Genomic DNA, 18,084 nt, shown 5'->3' with positions numbered 1-18,084 from the left:
TCATTCAGACTGTAAACACTAGAGCCAAAACACTGGCCTCGCCCCAGCATAAATGGTCAGGAGCACGGCGCAGATGCCAGCTTCCATGTGTGCTTTCTGTTCCACCTCTAATGGACAGAGAACCAAGATATTTTAAAACAATGCCATGGCTGAGATATTAATCAACTTGATGTCATAATAAAAGATTGTGTGTCAAAAGCTCTATCCAGTATTGCATTCCTCTCCTTATATGGAGACACTAGCTAATTGTAAAGCCTTTGCAGTATTTACTTCTTATGAAGTACACTACTGTCAAAACAGTGCCCAACGTATTTCCACCGTAATAATTCTCACTGTTCAAGACTACATTTCCCTTCTTTTAAAAAAACAACAACAGTCTAAACCTTAAATTAGCCATATTTACCCTTGACAACCTTAGGCTACCAGATACCATACTTGCACACAAGAAACATTTGTCCATTTAAGAGGGAAATATTTAGTTATAAACCCCAAAACAGTGTGTTAAATTAAACTTATTAGGGAATGTGTTTGGCCAAATACTTTTTTCAATCAATCTGGATTTCATGTTTAGCTTCTGACTTCCAAACAATAGAAAAGGTTTCAGGAATACTACCTTCAAGATTTTAAAAATTCTCTTCATTTTGAATATAAATTTACAATACTAAAGTAGGATAATTGCACGGGTTTCATTTTATACACATAAAAATGTGTACACAACTCTAATGTTTAAAATTAATCTGTCTAAGTAGGGTTGTTTTGTGTGTTCTCTAAATCTGCAGATTCCTACTTCTCACTAGTTGAGTCCATCTACCAACCTTAACACTTACATGGTATTTTTACCAATTCTTCTGGTGTCTCATCCACTTGACCTCAGTCCCAAATTATACTTTGTTACTGAGAAAAAAAGAAAAGTTCTGTAGCTACTCCAAAGAACCCCAGGTTTACTTGTTATGTTGCCACTTTGGAAAAAGAGCAATAACGGTTTTGATGTTACAGTAAGAAGGGATAACATATTTTACACTACTTGGATATGAGATACATTGACTATGTCACACACGCAAGCACAAATGTTCTCAGTGTCTAAAGAATTGGTCTTCCTGTTTCCATGGAGGAGAGAAAAATTTCTATAAGCCCCCATCCAGAGCCAATTGTTTCCTGCATGTTTCTGAGTTGCCCTTGCTACACCAGTGGTATCGTGATATCTCCTCCCCGACCTTTCATCATGACTCCATAGCTAAGTAGTAAAAGGAGGAGGCATCAAGTCAAGGCTCCTCTTTTCTAAGATGATCCTGAATCAATCAATCAAACAAACAATCAATCAATCAGTCAGTCAAAGATTTCATCTCCAAGGGAACACTGGAATAACAGAGCTGTCCCCATCCCAAATGGAGGGAGAGAGACTGTGATACTGTCACCTTTCCCTCTGGGTCCTGGTAAACTTCTAAGAGAGTTTACTTTTGCTTTTTTATTTTTATTTTTTAAAGAAAAAATTGTTTGCTTCCAATAGTCTCTAGTTTCTTCATGGAAATAAGATTGAATCTAGTTAAAGAGAAATATCAACAGTTTGAGGTTAGTCACAAATATTTCACCTATGTTAAAAAAGAAGTTCCAAAGTCCAGGGAACAGACACCATAGGTATAGATGGGTGACAAGGTAGTTTTAGTTTTGTTTTGATAAAAATCTATACTGGTTTCTGTAATGACTGCACTAATAAGCAACCAGCAGTGAGCAGGTTTGTCTTTTCCTCATATGGACAAACTATGCTACCCCTGGACACATACCCAAAGGGCTTCATACCCTGCCACAGACATACCTGCACAGGCTGCTGCTCTATTCACAATAGCAAGAAAAGAAAACTAGTCTAGATGCCTATCAACTGCTGAATGAATAATGATTACATGCTATGTACACACAATGAAGTTTACTCAGCTATAAAGAAAAATGAAATTTTCAGTAAAATGGATAGATCTTTAAAATATACTTAGTAAGGCAACTTGAAATGGGAAAGACAAAAAACACCTGCTCCTTTCATAAGCAAAACCTAGCATGCAAATATATATGCATGTATGTGTACACATATACACACAGAGAAATGTTAAGTCCTCCCTCGGGGTCAGAAATAAATATCATTCTTTTGACTAGGAGAAAATATGCCTTTAATGCCTCAATGGGACCTTAATCAAGGCTTCTGTAGTATTTCCCCTCAAGAGTGGAGCCCTTAAAACACTTAGGAGAAGGACTAGAAGTGGAAAAACAGCACAACACATTTCTACTATGAAAATCTTGAAATGCAGTTTCAAAGCTGGTCCCAGAAGAAACTGGGCCCTAGGCAGTGGTTCCCATCCTTCCTAATGCTACAACCCTTTAATACACTTCTTCATGCTGTGCTGACTCCCAACCATAGATTATTTTGTTGCTACTTCATATATATTTTCTGATGGTTTTAGGTAATCCCTCTGAAAGGATACTCTAATCCCCTATAGGGGCCACTACCCACATATTGAGAACCACTGGTCTAAAAGGAATTTGAACCACACCTGTAAGATGAGACACCAAAGTGCTCTCTTGGTAGCTTTGGCTAGAGAACCAAAGACATATCTGAGACATCTGCTTTGAGGTTCTGCACTAAAGATGTCTCCCTCCTTTGTTCATCAACAACAGTACACACTTTGATTTTCACATAAGCTAACTGCGGGCTTGGTGTAATTTCCATTTTAAAGGTGACCTATTTAGAAAATCACATTATACCACCTATTAGACTGAATGCAGTGACCACACTAAGCTGTCAGCCTAGAAGCAGCAAGTTCTAACACTATTACCCACTAAGAGCTATGAGACTCTTCAAACTGTGTGTATGAACATTTCTGAGACCTGGGCTATAAAAAATCATCTTATATCAGACCCTTTCTCAGTCATTCTAATTAGCTTATAGTTAAGATTGCATAAATATCTATGTTTGAACTATAACATGTTTTAGACTGACATTATTAAAGACATTGTAACTGAACTTTGCTATTTCTCCTCCAACTGAAGTCTACACAGGAGGGTTTTCTTTTTTATTACTTGGGAAATGTCACTTGATCTTTCAAAACTGATTGGTAACATCAAAAGACTGAAATCTAAAGAAAGAATCTGAAATGTTCAAACTGTCAGTATTAAGTTCCGAAATCTAGTCATGATTCCCTAAGTGAAGAGTCTAGATTCCTATAATGGAAAAGACATGCTCTCTTCTTAAGCAAAAAAAAAAAAAAAAAAAAAAAATCACATGCTTGGAGAGCTTTAAACAACTATAATGTAAAAGACTAATGAAACTGAATATTCTTATTAAAATGTATTTATAAATTAAGGCATTTATATAAAATTTGAAACAAGTATTTCACAGAAGTATTAACAAACACTAGTTCAATTGCAAGGGCAGCCTTTAATGCCTGTTTGCCTCCGTGCAGCCATTAATAATATACAATATCAGAGCCCTAAGAACAAAAGAACCAGCATAGTCAAGTAGGAAGCCTACCGTGTGATACTCAAAGCCTACCAGATGATGCTCCCATTAGACTGTTACACAGCTCACACCTCTTCGTAAAACTTCCAAGAAACTGGACAGCTCGTCAGGCTCCATGAGTAATCTGTCAGCATTGAACAGCACCTCTTTGACCTGTTTCAGGTCACTCGCATTGTCTTTGGATCAGGGGGTTAGTGTGTTTAGCTGCCTTGTTTTTATAACTTCCTAATGTATTCCTTGAGGTCTCTTCTTTCCTAAAACAGCTGTTTTCCTTTATGCTCCCCTCCTCTGTACCTCTTAAAAGCACATCTGCCCATTTCTTAAAACCCACTTCAATTCACTAAGTAGTATACACACACACACACACACACACACACACACACACACACACACACACACACACACACACACACACAAACACTTCAAGATTCTGAGTCATCGGGAGCAGAAGGCACTGTCCTTCCACTGCTGTTTGCAACTCCCTGTTTAAATGTGACACTGACAGTCACATTTCTTCCGACTCACTCAGTTTCTAAGAAGCATCCTATCCCTTCTTTCTCTACTCGGATCTCTTTGATAGGATGCTGGGGTCCTTTGATACGGGCAGCCTTCCTCCTAAGCCTCTCTCAAGTTGCTGAATGACATTTGCTCACATCATCATGGCAAGTCCCTTCCAGTCTACAAGGAAATGTGTCCATAAATATTTCCCAGAGCTTCTAAACAAAAGTGATTTCTTTGGCTCAACATGGTCCTAAATGTTACTGCTTAATTTCATTTGGGCCTTTTCCTGGTTCTGTGCAATTGGGACAGTGATAGTTGACCTTACAAGTAAAAAAGTTTGTCAATGAAGAATGTTAGAATATCAAGGAACCTTATCTATATCTATATCTAGAACCTTATTACCAATTTCCAGTCCTCTGCAAGGTAACTTGCTTTGATGAGGTTAAAACCAGCTAGGTGTTAGTGGAATATGGTCTAATTAATGCATAATTAATGGGGTTATCAATTAGCACCTGCAGGTACTTGTATTTTTAAAAATAGGAAGTTTTGTAAACCCTGCAGTCTCCTATTTGATATAATTTAAAAGAGTATAGTGCAATTGTAATATGTAACTTATGTAATATGTAACATACATGTTTCTGTAAACACTGTTGACCCTTAATCTTGGCGCAGATATATACTTCTGGAGACAGCTTCAAGAGAAACCAATGTGAGAGAGAAAATCAGTAGGGCAGTGTCCAGCAAGACAGCATATGGCTAAGGGCACGCTGTCAGGTGAAGCCTAGGTTCCTTGATGCTGAATTGCTTTTTGGCTCTAAATAAAGCATTATTGTGATCTCAAGTGTGACTGGAACTTTCCTTGTCAAATTTGAATTCTTGGCAAACATGTTTTATTTAGTTTTTGCTGTACCACAGTAAGCAGCTGCATGAGCAGTACCGTCAGGCCTGATGATCTCTTCTGGCCTCAGAGGAAACTCTTGGTTTGCTGGCATGAGCAAAGACCAACTGAACCAGAGCAGTTAGACAGTCACATGCTTCCGTGCAGGGGTGCTCCCCTTGCCTCTCATTCACTTGTACACATACATACATGCTATAGGTGCCAGCCAAGTAAATTGCAGAAGGCACTAGAGAGTCCATATTTGACTTGGCCACCGTCAGGACTACTGTACCTGTAGTTACTATCTCCCAAAACCATTTATCTTTGCCATAGTAAGGTCACAAAAGTATTAATGCTTGCACACTGCTTCCTACTGCAATATTTAAAAGAACAATATAGTTTCCTAGAAGAGAAAGATAGAGAATTAGAAACTCTCAATTTTTGTTTCAACTTTATCAGGGACTAAAATCAAAGATGTTTATTAAAACCAAAGTATAAACAGGGTGTGGTATAAATACCTTTGGTTCCAGCACTTGGAAAGCAGAGGCAAGTGAAACTCTGTGAGTTCAAGACCAGGCTAGTCTATATAGGAATTTCCAGGTCAACCAGGACTAAATATTGAGATCCAGTCAAAGAAACAAAAACACCACCACCACCACCACCACCATCAACAACAACAACAAAACCCATACAGAGTCAAGGTGCTAAAAAGTAACTTTAAAAAACCATCCCAGTTCTTAGCAAGCATACAAGGAATTGAGGAGACAAAACTAAGATGTAAAGTAAGTAAGCTAAATAATAATATCCTAAGAATTTCAAAATGCCCAGAGTTAGATATTAATGCTTATATTAAAGTATTATTTATGTATATGAAGTTAGACTGCTCCAAAAGCCACTTGGGATTGAGGTGATCTAAGAACATCGACATTTAAAAAGTTTGACCTGGATATTGGAAGATCGATAAAAATAAGGAAGTGGTACAAGTATATTCTTCATATGTGTATAATGCTATATCTTCATTGATTTTCCACACACAACTTCTGTTTTTCCCTGTGATGCTGACACTATTTACCACTCTCATTTTACTCATTCTACCCGTGAGAAAAATGAAATTCTGAGTGATCAAATTATTTAACATTGGAAAGTGTTCATTCATTCTTTCTACAATTATCTAAATAATAAAGAAGGGCTAGGCAGTTACAAGTACTGGGAACAAGCAATGGACAAAACTATAAGTATGTATATGTATGTATACATATGTAATAAATATGTATGTGTGTATAATATGTTATATATATATATATATATATATATATATATTTCCCTAACTATGCAGAGACCAGGGGACAAGGATCAACAGGCATACTAAACAAGTAAAACACTGGAAGTATGGAACAGGTAGGAGGTGCATGTAAGAAAGAAACCATAGTTTTATGACTGTTGCCATTTAAAGTGCTTCAGACAGCTAGGGGAATTGGGTATTCAAGGCACTCATAACACAACCTATGACTTGAGACCTGCACTTCATTCTGTACAGATGCCCATTAGCATCCAGAGTTGCTGGTCCCAGGATGCCCTTCAGACACCAACCTCTATGGATAGATACCTACATGCCTGACAGGAAAAGAAGTTGCACATGAGTCATACATAGCCTCTGTGCACTTTAAATCATGGAGTTACTAAGCATAGCTAACAGAGCATAACTATTCCATAAGCACTTGTTGTATTGGTCATGTGATAATGCCAAGGGGAGATAAAACCAAGGCATACCAACAGCAGGGACAACCATCCTAGGCTTCCAGATAACAATGGTGGAACAAATGTTGAGAGACTGAGGACCTGTGAGGTGGGGTCTGCTTCTATCCCACCTCATCTGTACACATCTGTGGCACCTGCCATGAGGTAAACACAGGTGAGGTCTAGTCATGCTCGCTGGAATTCTTTTCTAAGTACTTCTGATTCAGAGATGGTTGAATCCAGAAATTCTGAATTTACAGATTGCAAACCACATTCCTAGACAGGATATGCTTTAAGCAATACCTTTAAAATAATGCAAACTCAGTCTTTCTTACTTTGATAGTTACATCCTGAATATAATATGTAATTTAACATAATAGCACCTAACAGTTACTCTCCTGAGCATTTGGCTTTAAATTGAGGCTTGACTATTTATCACACATGTTATAACATAAAATTATTGTACTTTTTTTAGCTTCAATTACTTATGGGAAAGCCATAACACAAAGAAAGGGGATAAGTTGCTGAAAGCTACACAGGTAAGAGAGCCAAGAAAAGAGCTAAATTTGTTCAGAATTCAATCTCTTAGCCAATGGGTTGGCACAGTTTAGAGCTAAGAAACCAAGTAAACATGAAGATCATTCATTCCCTAACAGTTGCCATAACTTAATCTGAAATTTTATTTATTAAAATTTTATCTCTGGAAATGCAAAAATGGGGATAAATACATGAAAAAAAGATTTCAAAAATAAACTGTGTTCATATGACTAAAGCTTTGAAAACACGGATGAGTTCAGGTCTTAAAAGACTAGAAGGATATTCTGTTGACGAGAGAAAAGAGAACACAAGGTAACCCGCTGTCAGAAGTCAGCCTGCAAGAGCAGCTTTGCTCAGAACGCCAAAGAGGAAATGCGAAAATGGACTCCAGAAAGAAATCAGCCTCAGACATGGAGTCTAGGAGTCCAGGAGGCCTCCCAGGTTCAGACACTTCCTGCTTAGGAAGATGTTAAAGCTAGTCCAGAGGATTATTATACTTTGGATCTAAAATTCTATAATGTTATTACTCTACAGGCAGAAAGTCATCTTGAAACATGTGCCATGGGAGTCCTTAAGCAAAAGTATTTCTTTCCTTCTTTACAAGCTTTCTGAAGCACTGTTCAAACTTCTTGGCATGTCATAACTTCAAGATTCCCCAAAAATGCAAATGACTCAGAATAAAATTCACTATATTATTATTTAAGAAAAATATAATATATTTAAAACAAATACTTTATGTGAAGGTTACTAATAAACTAAGTGTTCAAAAATAACACAGGATTGTAAAAAATTATAATAATTCAGGATCTTTAAAAAGGATTAATGTAGCAACAACACTTCCCAGACAAAACACAACATATACCATGAATTGTCTAATTACATACTAAAGTCACATATATCTTACTATAATCAGCCATCAGCTTTTCAGTCAGTAAAAAGGAAGTTAAGAAATCCAAAAACATAAACAAGGACTATGCATGCATAGAACGTCCTTGGCCGTTCATGAAAAACTCAGAGCACACAGGTATGCATGTGTAAACTCTCACTTTACTATCCACTTCTGATCTAGGACCCACACTAAAAAGACAAAAGACATTTTTCTAACTGGAGGAGTGTCAAATTTCAAATTGTTTTCTAAGCTGGCTTCTGAGTGACTGTGCCATCCACTAGAGGGCAACAGCGTGCTCTCAGAAAGGGACGTGGCAGTGTGTCTGGCTTTAGGGTCACTAGTTCAGTCACTGTGCAGACTAGTCTCTCTTTGAATATGATATGAGATCCCTGTATGCTAAGTGTGTTAGCAGACAGTGTGTTCTCATTCTAAATTTAGTCCTGCTGGCATTTCATTTCTCACATAATAATAATATGTTAATCCAAATGTTGTGTCATATTAATCAAGTATCTTCTTATAAAACTATTTTGAGCAATTTAATAACTTTAAAACAAGTTTTATAAGATTTGTTTAAAACTATTAAAGTGTACATTAAGTTAGTTTCTTTGGTGTTTCTGTACTTAATCTCAAATAAGTAAGTAATAATAGTACCATATTATTGAAAGACAGCAACAGACATTAATACATAACGCTTCTACACTACCACATAGTAACTGGCATTTGACCATTGAACAAAGGTTGAGCCTAAGAATAAGGCAGACAAAACTCTTACACTGTCTAACAAGCACCTCTATCAAACACAAGAGATAAGCTAAGCTGATAGTGCAGTACTTGAACACAAGGCAGCACATGGCAGTCAAGGGCAAACGCCCAGTTGTGCAAGCCAAGAAATCTCCTGATCTGCCTCCAAGCTTAGCCCTTCCCATCTGGGAAACCCAACTATAAGTAAAGAAATTTTCTGTGTTGGTATATATACATATATATATATATATATATATATATATATATATATATATATATATATAAGTTAGGGTTAGATTAGGGTTAGAGGTTACAGGTCAGGGGGTTAGGGTTAGGGTATATATACATATATGTATGTATGATTATGGAAGCAATTCAATTTTCATAGAGGTTATATACTTTCATATTTATATTTTTCATATTGCAGTTGTCCTCTTTAACCATACCAACATTTCACAATGTGAGTTACTGTTTTAAAAGTCTGATATTAAGTAAACAATTCTTGGGACTTAGAAGTCACCTCTTCATCAAACTAAGCAAAGCAATTAGATCTTTCTCCAATTTTACATCGAATCATTCCACCTCTAGTTTCTAGCCCTTAGTGAACTGCACTGATTTTCCATAAACAAAGCAGCCGCAGCTGACACCACTTTGGGACTGTAATTGTTGGACTCTGGCTGCTTCAGTACTTGGTTCCAGGCTATCTCCAGTGCTCATTGCCAGTTCCCCTGCAGGCAGCCTATCCCAGAAATGCAAGCATTGTGACTTGAGCATGATTCTTCACATCCATCCAACGTTCTCTGTGCCTGCTGTCAGTCCATACTCTATCTGTGAACGAGTATTCATCAAGTAATTTACAAATAAAAGCCCAACTGTGCCTCTAGCCTTCTTGGGCAGGTTTGCTATGCCACAGGACATCCACAAGCCATCGGTTGAATTACTATTTACTGTGAACTGACTAAAGGAAGAGAAACGAGTGTGGTGGGCTCTGCTCCCAGGGAAAATAAAAGCTCTCTTTTTCATGGATTTTTCCCTTTTTTAACAAAAGGAAGAAAATAGAGTGATTCTTCTTGAGGCAGCATGAAAAGTGCAAATCCTTATCGATTGTGCAGAGCAATGGCGGGCTTCATGGAGAGGCATGAACATGCATTAAGAAGAAAGCTGAAGCTGTAGCTAACATATATGGATCTGCTTGATGTTAACTGATTGCCTCCCTCCGTCTCCTATTTAATAACACTGTTAAGGCCCATTTAAAAATACACACATAATACAGCTGTTTCTGTGGCTAAGACACAGTCTATGATTTGAAAAATCCTTGCAGTTGAAAGGATGGGTCAGAGGATAGGGCTGCAACGGGCAGATCTCTGCAGATATTGGTAACAGAATCTCCAACCCTGGTATGGGATTTGGGATGAGGCCAGGATGAGGTGATTTCTTCTGTCCTTTCTTAAATGTAGCATTTTTCTGCTTTTTGCATGAACACACTGGCAGTGGAATTGAGATGCAGGCTGCCTTCATCATTAAAAATCAAGCCAAATATCGCGAATATCTCAAAGAAAGAAGGTGTTCCAGGAAGAAGCAGAAAGTGAACTGGGAAAAGGCACATGAATGGCCACCATTTGTGGTATAAGGGGGAAATCATAAAATACTATGTAGCTATGCACTGTAGTTCAGGCTGTAATCTCAGCACTCTGGAGGCCGAGGTGGGAGAATTTCTTGACTCATGGCCAACCAAAACAGCTAAAATGAAACCACAACAAGAGAACTGTCATTAAATGCCATACCAGATATCTTAACATGAGAAATACAAAAGAGGAAAAAAACATTAGTCCCTGCCTTCTAGAACCTAGCAATCTACTTAGAAACAAAATTTGCTTATGAAGTAGCTACCATGTCAAGTAAGACAAGCCAAGTGTCAAAAAAAAAATTCAAATTACAAAACTGTGTTTGCAAAGATTAACTTTTTCCCACTGTTTTAATTGGATATTTTCTTTATCTACATTTCAAATATTATCCCTTTCCCTGTTTCCCCTCCAGAAACCCCTATCCAATCCCCCCAACTGCCGGCCTCCATGAGTGTGCTCCCACACATGCCCACCCTCTCCCTCCCGCCTCCCCACCCCAGCATTGCTTTACACCGGGGCATTGACCTTTCACAGGACCAAGGGCCTCTCCCCCCACTGATGCTCAAAAAGGCCATCCTCTGCTACATGTGCAGCTGAAGCCATGAGTTGCTCCATGCGTACTCATTGAATGGTGGTTTAGACCTTGGGAGCTCTAGAGTGTCTGGTTGGTTGAAATTGTTATTCTTCCTATGGGGTTGCAAACCCCTTCAGCTACTTCAATCCTTTCTCATTGAACTTAGAATGGGAGCCCATTCTAAGTTCAATGGTTGACTGAAAGCATCTGCCTCTATATTTATCATGCTCTTGCATAGCCTCTCAGGAGACAGCTATGTCAGGCTCTTGTCAGCATGAAATTCTTGGCATCCCCAGTAGAGTCTAGGCTTGGTGACTGCTTGTGGAATGTGTGGCAGTCACCACACAATGTGTACCCCATGTATGGCAGTTTCTGGATGGCCTTTCCTTTAGTCTCTACTCCACAATTTGTCTCCGTATTTCCTCCTATGAGTATTTGTTCCCTCTTCTAAATGGAACTGAATCATTCACACTTTGGTCTTTCTTCTTCTTGAGCTTCATATGGTTTGTGGATTATATCTTGGATAATTCGAAATTTTGGGCTAATATCCACTTATCAGGGAATGCATACCATGTATGTTTTTTGTGATTGGGCTGCCACACTCAGGGTGATATTTTCTAGTTCTATCCATTTGTCTAAGAATTTCGTGAAGTCATTATTTTTAATAGTTAAGTAATATTCTATTGTGTAAATGTACCACATTTTTCTGTATCCATTCCTCTGTTGAAGGACTTCTGGGTTCTTCCAGCTTCTGGCTATTCTAAATAAGGCTGCTATGAACATAGTGGAACATGTGTCCTTGTTATATGTTGGAGCATCTTTTGGGTATATGCCCAGGAGTGGTATAGCTGGGTCCTCAGGTAATACAATGTCCAATTTTCTGAGGAACTTCCACACTGATTTCCAGAGTGGTTATAACAGCTTCCAATCCCACCAACAATGGAGGAGTGTTCCTCTTTCTCTATATCCTCGCCAGCATCTGCTGTCACCTGAGTTTTTGATCTTAGCGATTCTGACTGATGTGAGGTCGAATCTCAGGATTGTTTTGATTTGCATTTCCCTGATGACTAAGGATGTTGAATGTTTCTTTAGGTGCTTTGCAGCCATTCCATATTCCTCCACTGAGAATTCTTTGTTTAGCTCTGTACACCATTTTTAATAGGGTTATTTGATTCTCTGGATTCTAACTTCTTGAATTCTTTGTATATATTGGATATTAGCCCTCTATCAGTTGTAGGATTGGTAAAGATCTTTTCCCAATCTGTTGGTTACCATTTTGTCCTATGAGGACCCATATGTCTATTGTTGATCTTAGAGCATAAGCTATTACAGAGCAATAGTGATAAAAGCTGTATGGTATAGGTACAGAGACAAGCAGGTAGATCAATGGAATAGAACCAAGGACCCAGAAATGAACCCACACATCTATGGTCACTTGATCTTTGAGCTAAAACCATCCAGTGGAAAAAAGACAGCATTCTCAACAAATGTGCTGGCTCAACTGGCGGTTTGCATGTAGAAGGCAAATTGATCCATTCTTATCTCCTTGTACAAAGCTTAAGAACAAGTGGATCAAGGACCTCCACATGAAACCAGATACAGTAAAACTAGCTGAAGAGAAATTGGGGAAGAGCCTTGAACACATGGGTACAAGGGAAAATTTCCTGAACAGAACACCAATGGTAAGTTTCAACACACACACATAAGGAGAGAGCAGGTGAGAGGCAGAGGGAGAGGGGAAAGAGGAGAGAGGCCACAAATAAAAATAAACCCACTATAAAAAGTGCTAAAGCTATAGAGAAGAAATCTTAGAAGCAGTTCCATTTCTCAGGACAACACAGTTAAACTGTGTTTCAGTGGCAATAATCCAGGATATTGTCACGATACTTTTCCTTTTATACCTTATCAAAGTAGTAAGAAGGGAAATTCCATCAAACCGCTAAGTTTGTGATGAATTATTCCCTAATAATTAACAGAACAGTTTTAAAGTTTCCTAACTATTCAACATACTCAGTGCAATGCTTCTCCTTTTTTTTCGAGGTGAGGATTAACATGAAAGAAAGGCATACGCAAGATACAGTGTACCATCTACTCTGAGAAAAATCTATATTATAGCTCTTCATGAGTCATCCATAGTCCACTGTATTATCCAGTGTAAAACACAAAACACGTTCCAATCTCAGGCATTAAGATGAATATTTAGCAACTGTCTGGAAAAAACTCCAGAGCCAACAGCAGCAGGAGCTTCAACAGCCTCTGTAGCTGACACTAATTTATTGAGATGTATTGGGAACTCTTGAGAATGAAGAGTCTGCTAATTAGGCTACCATAAACAAGTTCCCAAACTTCAACAAACTTCGGGCAAACATCTGATGAAGAACTTTGATTTATGAGCTGTCCAGGTGAAACCAAAACAGATGGTATCTTTTAATAATAAGTGACATGTGAGTTTGTTAAGAAATTTAATGGCTTGAAAATATGCTGCTTGGTATAGGAAAATGAAGAACGTGTTCAGAGTCATCTACCTTATCTTTATCTTCAACGACATCTGCTAAGACATCATCTGGATCCAGGATTCCTCCATCTGTGTATTCCAAGTGATGAATCTTCACCCAGTATCCAGGATCCTGTGGTGGAAGAAGTAAATCTGATGACTCAATCAATTTCTACCAAAGTAAGATACATTTTAAGAGAAATAATTAATCCCAATAAAGATACAGTATGATTGTCATATTTATGGTTCCTTTGTTATGAAAAAATACCATGGCCAAAACTGACGTAAGGAATAAAAGGTTTATTTTATCTTACAACTCTCAGGATGCAGACACTGAAGGAAATAAAGGCAGGAACTCAAACAGGACAGGAATCTGGAGGCAGGAACTGAAGCAGAGACTGTGAAGGAGCTCTACTTACTGGCTTGCTCCCTGTAGCTTGCTAAGCCTGCTTTCTTATGGCACTCGCCTGGGCATAGGTACCTCAGTGAGCTGGGACCCCCTCTAGTAATCAGTAATCAAGAACAAGTACTACTGCCTTCCCTACAGCCAATCACATAGAGAGACATTTTTCTCTATCAAAAGTCCCTCTTCTTACTTATATCTAGGTTTGTGTCAAGTTGGAACACCAATAAAATTTTTAACACAACTTCCTGGTTGCTGCCGCTGCAGAGAGCCCCTGGGCAGCACCCCACGAGCGAACCTGAGCCTCGGGACCACAGGTAAGACCAAATTTTAGGCTGCAAGAAAGCTGCCTGGTGAGCTTGGGACACACGGAAGCAGAATTTCTCTAGGACCGGGCACATTCTGTGTTTACCGGAAGTCCCACACCCGCGGATCCCGGCCCGCAGCAGCTCTCTGCTCCCAGACCCAGTGAGAGAGAGACCCAACCACCTGGTCACGTGGGCACTCCTGAGGCTGCAGAGCGGAAGAGACCACCAACACTGCTCACCCCTGCCCACATCCCTGGCCCAAGAGGAAACTGTATAAGGCCTCTGGGCTCCCGTGGGGGAGGGCCCAGGAGCGGCAGGACACCTGCCTGAGACACCACCGGAACCTGAAAGAAACAGACCAGATAAACAGTTCTCTGCACCCAAATAGCGTGGGAGGGAGAGCTAAACCTTCAGAGAGGCAGACAAGCCTGGGAAACCAGAAGAGACTGCTCCCTGCACGCACATCTCGGACGCCAGAGGAAAAAGCCAAAGACCATCTGGAACCCTGGTGCACTGAAGCTCCCGGAAGGGGCGACACAGGTCTTCCTGGTTGCTGCCGCCGCAGAGAGCCCCTGGGCAACACCCCACGAGCGAACTTAAGCCTCAGGACCACAGGTAAGACCAAATTTTCTGCTGCAAGAAAGCTGCATGGTGAACTCAAGACACAGGCCCACAGGAACAGCTGAAGACCTGTCGAGAGGAAAAACTACACGCCCGAAAGCAGAACACTCTGTCCCCATAACTGACTGAAAGAGAGGAAAACAGGTCTACAGCACTCCTGACACACAGGCTCATAGGACAGTCTAGCCACTGTCAGAAATAGCAGAACAAAGTAACACTAGAGATAATCTGATGGCGAGAGGCAAGCGCAGGAACCCAAGCAACAGAAACCAAGACTACATGCCATCATCGGAGCCCAATTCTCCCACCAAAACAAACATGGAATATCCAAACACACAAGAAAAGCAAGATCTAGTTTCAAAATCATATTTGATCATGATGCTGGAGGACTTCAAGAAAGACATGAACACACTTAGGGAAACACAGGAAAACATTAATAAACAAGTAGAAGCCTACAGAGAGGAATCCCAAAAATCCCTGAAAGGATTCCAGGAAAACACAATCAAACAGTTGAAGGAATTAAAAATGGAAATAGAAGCAATCAAGAAAGAACACATGGAAACAACCCTGGATATAGAAAACCAAAAGAAGAGACAAGGAGCTGTAGATACAAGCTTCACCAACAGAATACAAGAGATGGAAGAGAGAATCTCAGGAGCAGAAGATTCCATAGAAATCATTGACTCAACTGTCAAAGATAATGTAAAGCGGAAAAAGCTACTGGTCCAAAACATACAGGAAATCCAGGACTCAATGAGAAGATCAAACCTAAGGATAATAGGTATAGAAGAGAGTGAAGACTCCCAGCTCAAAGGACCAGTAAATATCTTCAACAAAATCATAGAAGAAAACTTCCCTAACCTAAAAAAAGAGATACCCATAGACATACAAGAAGCCTACAGAACTCCAAATAGATTGGACCAGAAAAGAAACACCTCCCGTCACATAATTGTCAAAACACCAAACGCACAAAATAAAGAAAGAATATTAAAAGCAGTAAGGGAAAAAGGTCAAGTAACATATAAAGGGAGACCTATCAGAATCACACCAGACTTCTCGCCAGAAACTATGAAGGCCAGAAGATCCTGGACTGATGTCATACAGACCCTAAGAGAACACAAATGCCAGCCCAGGTTACTGTATCCAGCAAAACTCTCAATTAACATTGATGGAGAAACCAAGATATTCCATGACAAAACCAAATTTACACAATATCTTTCTACAAATCCAGCACTACAAAGGATAATAAATGGTAAAGCCCAACATAAGGAGGCAAGCTATACCCTAGAAGAAGCAAGAAACTAATCGTCTTGGCAACAAAACAAAGAGAATGAAAGCACACAAACATAACCTCACATCCAAATATGAATATAATGGGAAACAATAATCACTATTCCTTAATATCTCTCAATATCAATGGCCTCAACTCCCCAATAAAAAGACATAGATTAACAAACTGGATACGCAACGAGGACCCTGCATTCTGCTGCCTACAGGAAACACACCTCAGAGACAAAGACAGACACTACCTCAGAGTGAACGGCTGGAAAACAACTTTCCAAGCAAATGGTCAGAAGAAGCAAGCTGGAGTAGCCATTCTAATATCAAATAAAATCAATTTCCAACTAAAAGTCATCAAAAAAGATAAGGAAGGACACTTCATATTCATCAAAGGAAAAATCCACCAAGATGAAGTCTCAATCGTAAATATCTATGCCCCAAGTACAAGGGCACCTACATATGTAAAAGAAACCTTACTAAAGCTCAAAACACACATTGCACCTCACACAATAGTAGTGGGAGATTTCAACACCCCACTCTCATCAATGGACAGATCATGGAAACAGAAATTAAACAGTGATGTCGACAGACTAAGAGAAGTCATGAGCCAAATGGACTTAACGGATATTTATAGAACATTCTATCCTAAAGCAAAAGGATATACCTTCTTCACAGCTCCTCATGGTACTTTCTCCAAAATTGACCATATAATTGGTCAAAAAACGGGCCTCAACAGGTACAGAAAGATAGAAATAATCCCATGCGTGCTATCAGACCACCACGGCCTAAAACTGGTCTTCAATAACAATAAGGGAAGAATGCCCACATATACGTGGAAATTGAACAATGCTCTACTCAATGATAACCTGGTCAAGGAAGAAATAAAGAAAGAAATTAAAAACTTTTTAGAATTTAATGAAAATGAAGATACAACATACCCAAACTTATGGGACACAATGAAAGCTGTGCTAAGAGGAAAACTCATAGCGCTGAGTGCCTGCAGAAAGAAACAGGAAAGAGCATATGTCAGCAGCTTGACAGCACACCTAAAAGCTCTAGAACAAAAAGAAGCAAATACACCCAGGAGGAGCAGAAGGCAGGAAATAATCAAACTCAGAGCTGAAATCAACCAAGTAGAAACAAAAAGGACCATAGAAAGAATCAACAGAACCAAAAGTTGGTTCTTTGAGAAAATCAACAAGATAGATAAACCCTTAGCCAGACTAACGAGAGGACACAGAGAGTGTGTCCAAATTAACAAAATCAGAAATGAAAAGGGAGACATAACTACAGATTCAGAGGAAATTCAAAAAATCATCAGATCTTACTATAAAAACCTACATTCAACAAAATTTGAAAATCTTCAGGAAATGGACAATTTCCTAGACAGATACCAGGTATCGAAGTTAAATCAGGAACAGATAAACCAGTTAAACAACCCCATAACTCCTAAGGAAATAGAAGCAGTCATTAAAGGTCTCCCAACCAAAAAGAGTCCAGGTCCAGACGGGTTTAGTGCAGAATTCTATCAAACCTTCATAGAAGACCTCATACCAATATTATCCAAACTATTCCACAAAATTGAAACGGATGGAGCCCTACCGAATTCCTTCTACGAAGCCACAATTACTCTTATACCTAAACCACACAAAGACACAACAAAGAAAGAGAACTTCAGACCAATTTCCCTTATGAATATCGACGCAAAAATACTCAATAAAATTCTGGCAAACCGAATTCAAGAGCACATCAAAACAATCATCCACCATGATCAAGTAGGCTTCATCCCAGGCATGCAGGGATGGTTTAATATACGGAAAACCATCAACGTGATCCATTATATAAACAAACTGAAAGAACAGAACCACATGATCATTTCATTAGATGCTGAGAAAGCATTTGACAAAATTCAACACCCCTTCATGATAAAAGTCCTGGAAAGAATAGGAATTCAAGGCCCATACCTAAACATAGTAAAAGCCATATACAGCAAA

The 18,084-nt window shown here is 39.1% G+C and overlaps 1 protein-coding gene across 1 annotated transcript in view; it reads right to left on the bottom strand.

The window, feature by feature from the left end:
• Positions 1–18,084, bottom strand: part of Pard3b (par-3 family cell polarity regulator beta) — a 1,028,371-nt gene that overhangs the window by 875,577 nt on the left and 134,710 nt on the right. The window contains 1 exon segment of the mRNA NM_001191808.3: positions 13,509–13,610. Within this exon segment, the coding sequence (NP_001178737.1) occupies positions 13,509–13,610 (102 nt within the window).

Source organism: Rattus norvegicus, chromosome 9 (genome assembly GCF_021556685.1).
Source record: "Rattus norvegicus strain SHRSP/BbbUtx chromosome 9, alternate assembly SHRSP_T2T, whole genome shotgun sequence".
Classification (NCBI taxonomy): domain Eukaryota; kingdom Metazoa; phylum Chordata; class Mammalia; order Rodentia; family Muridae; genus Rattus; species Rattus norvegicus.
This window is presented reverse-complemented; position numbering and strand designations above follow the sequence as displayed.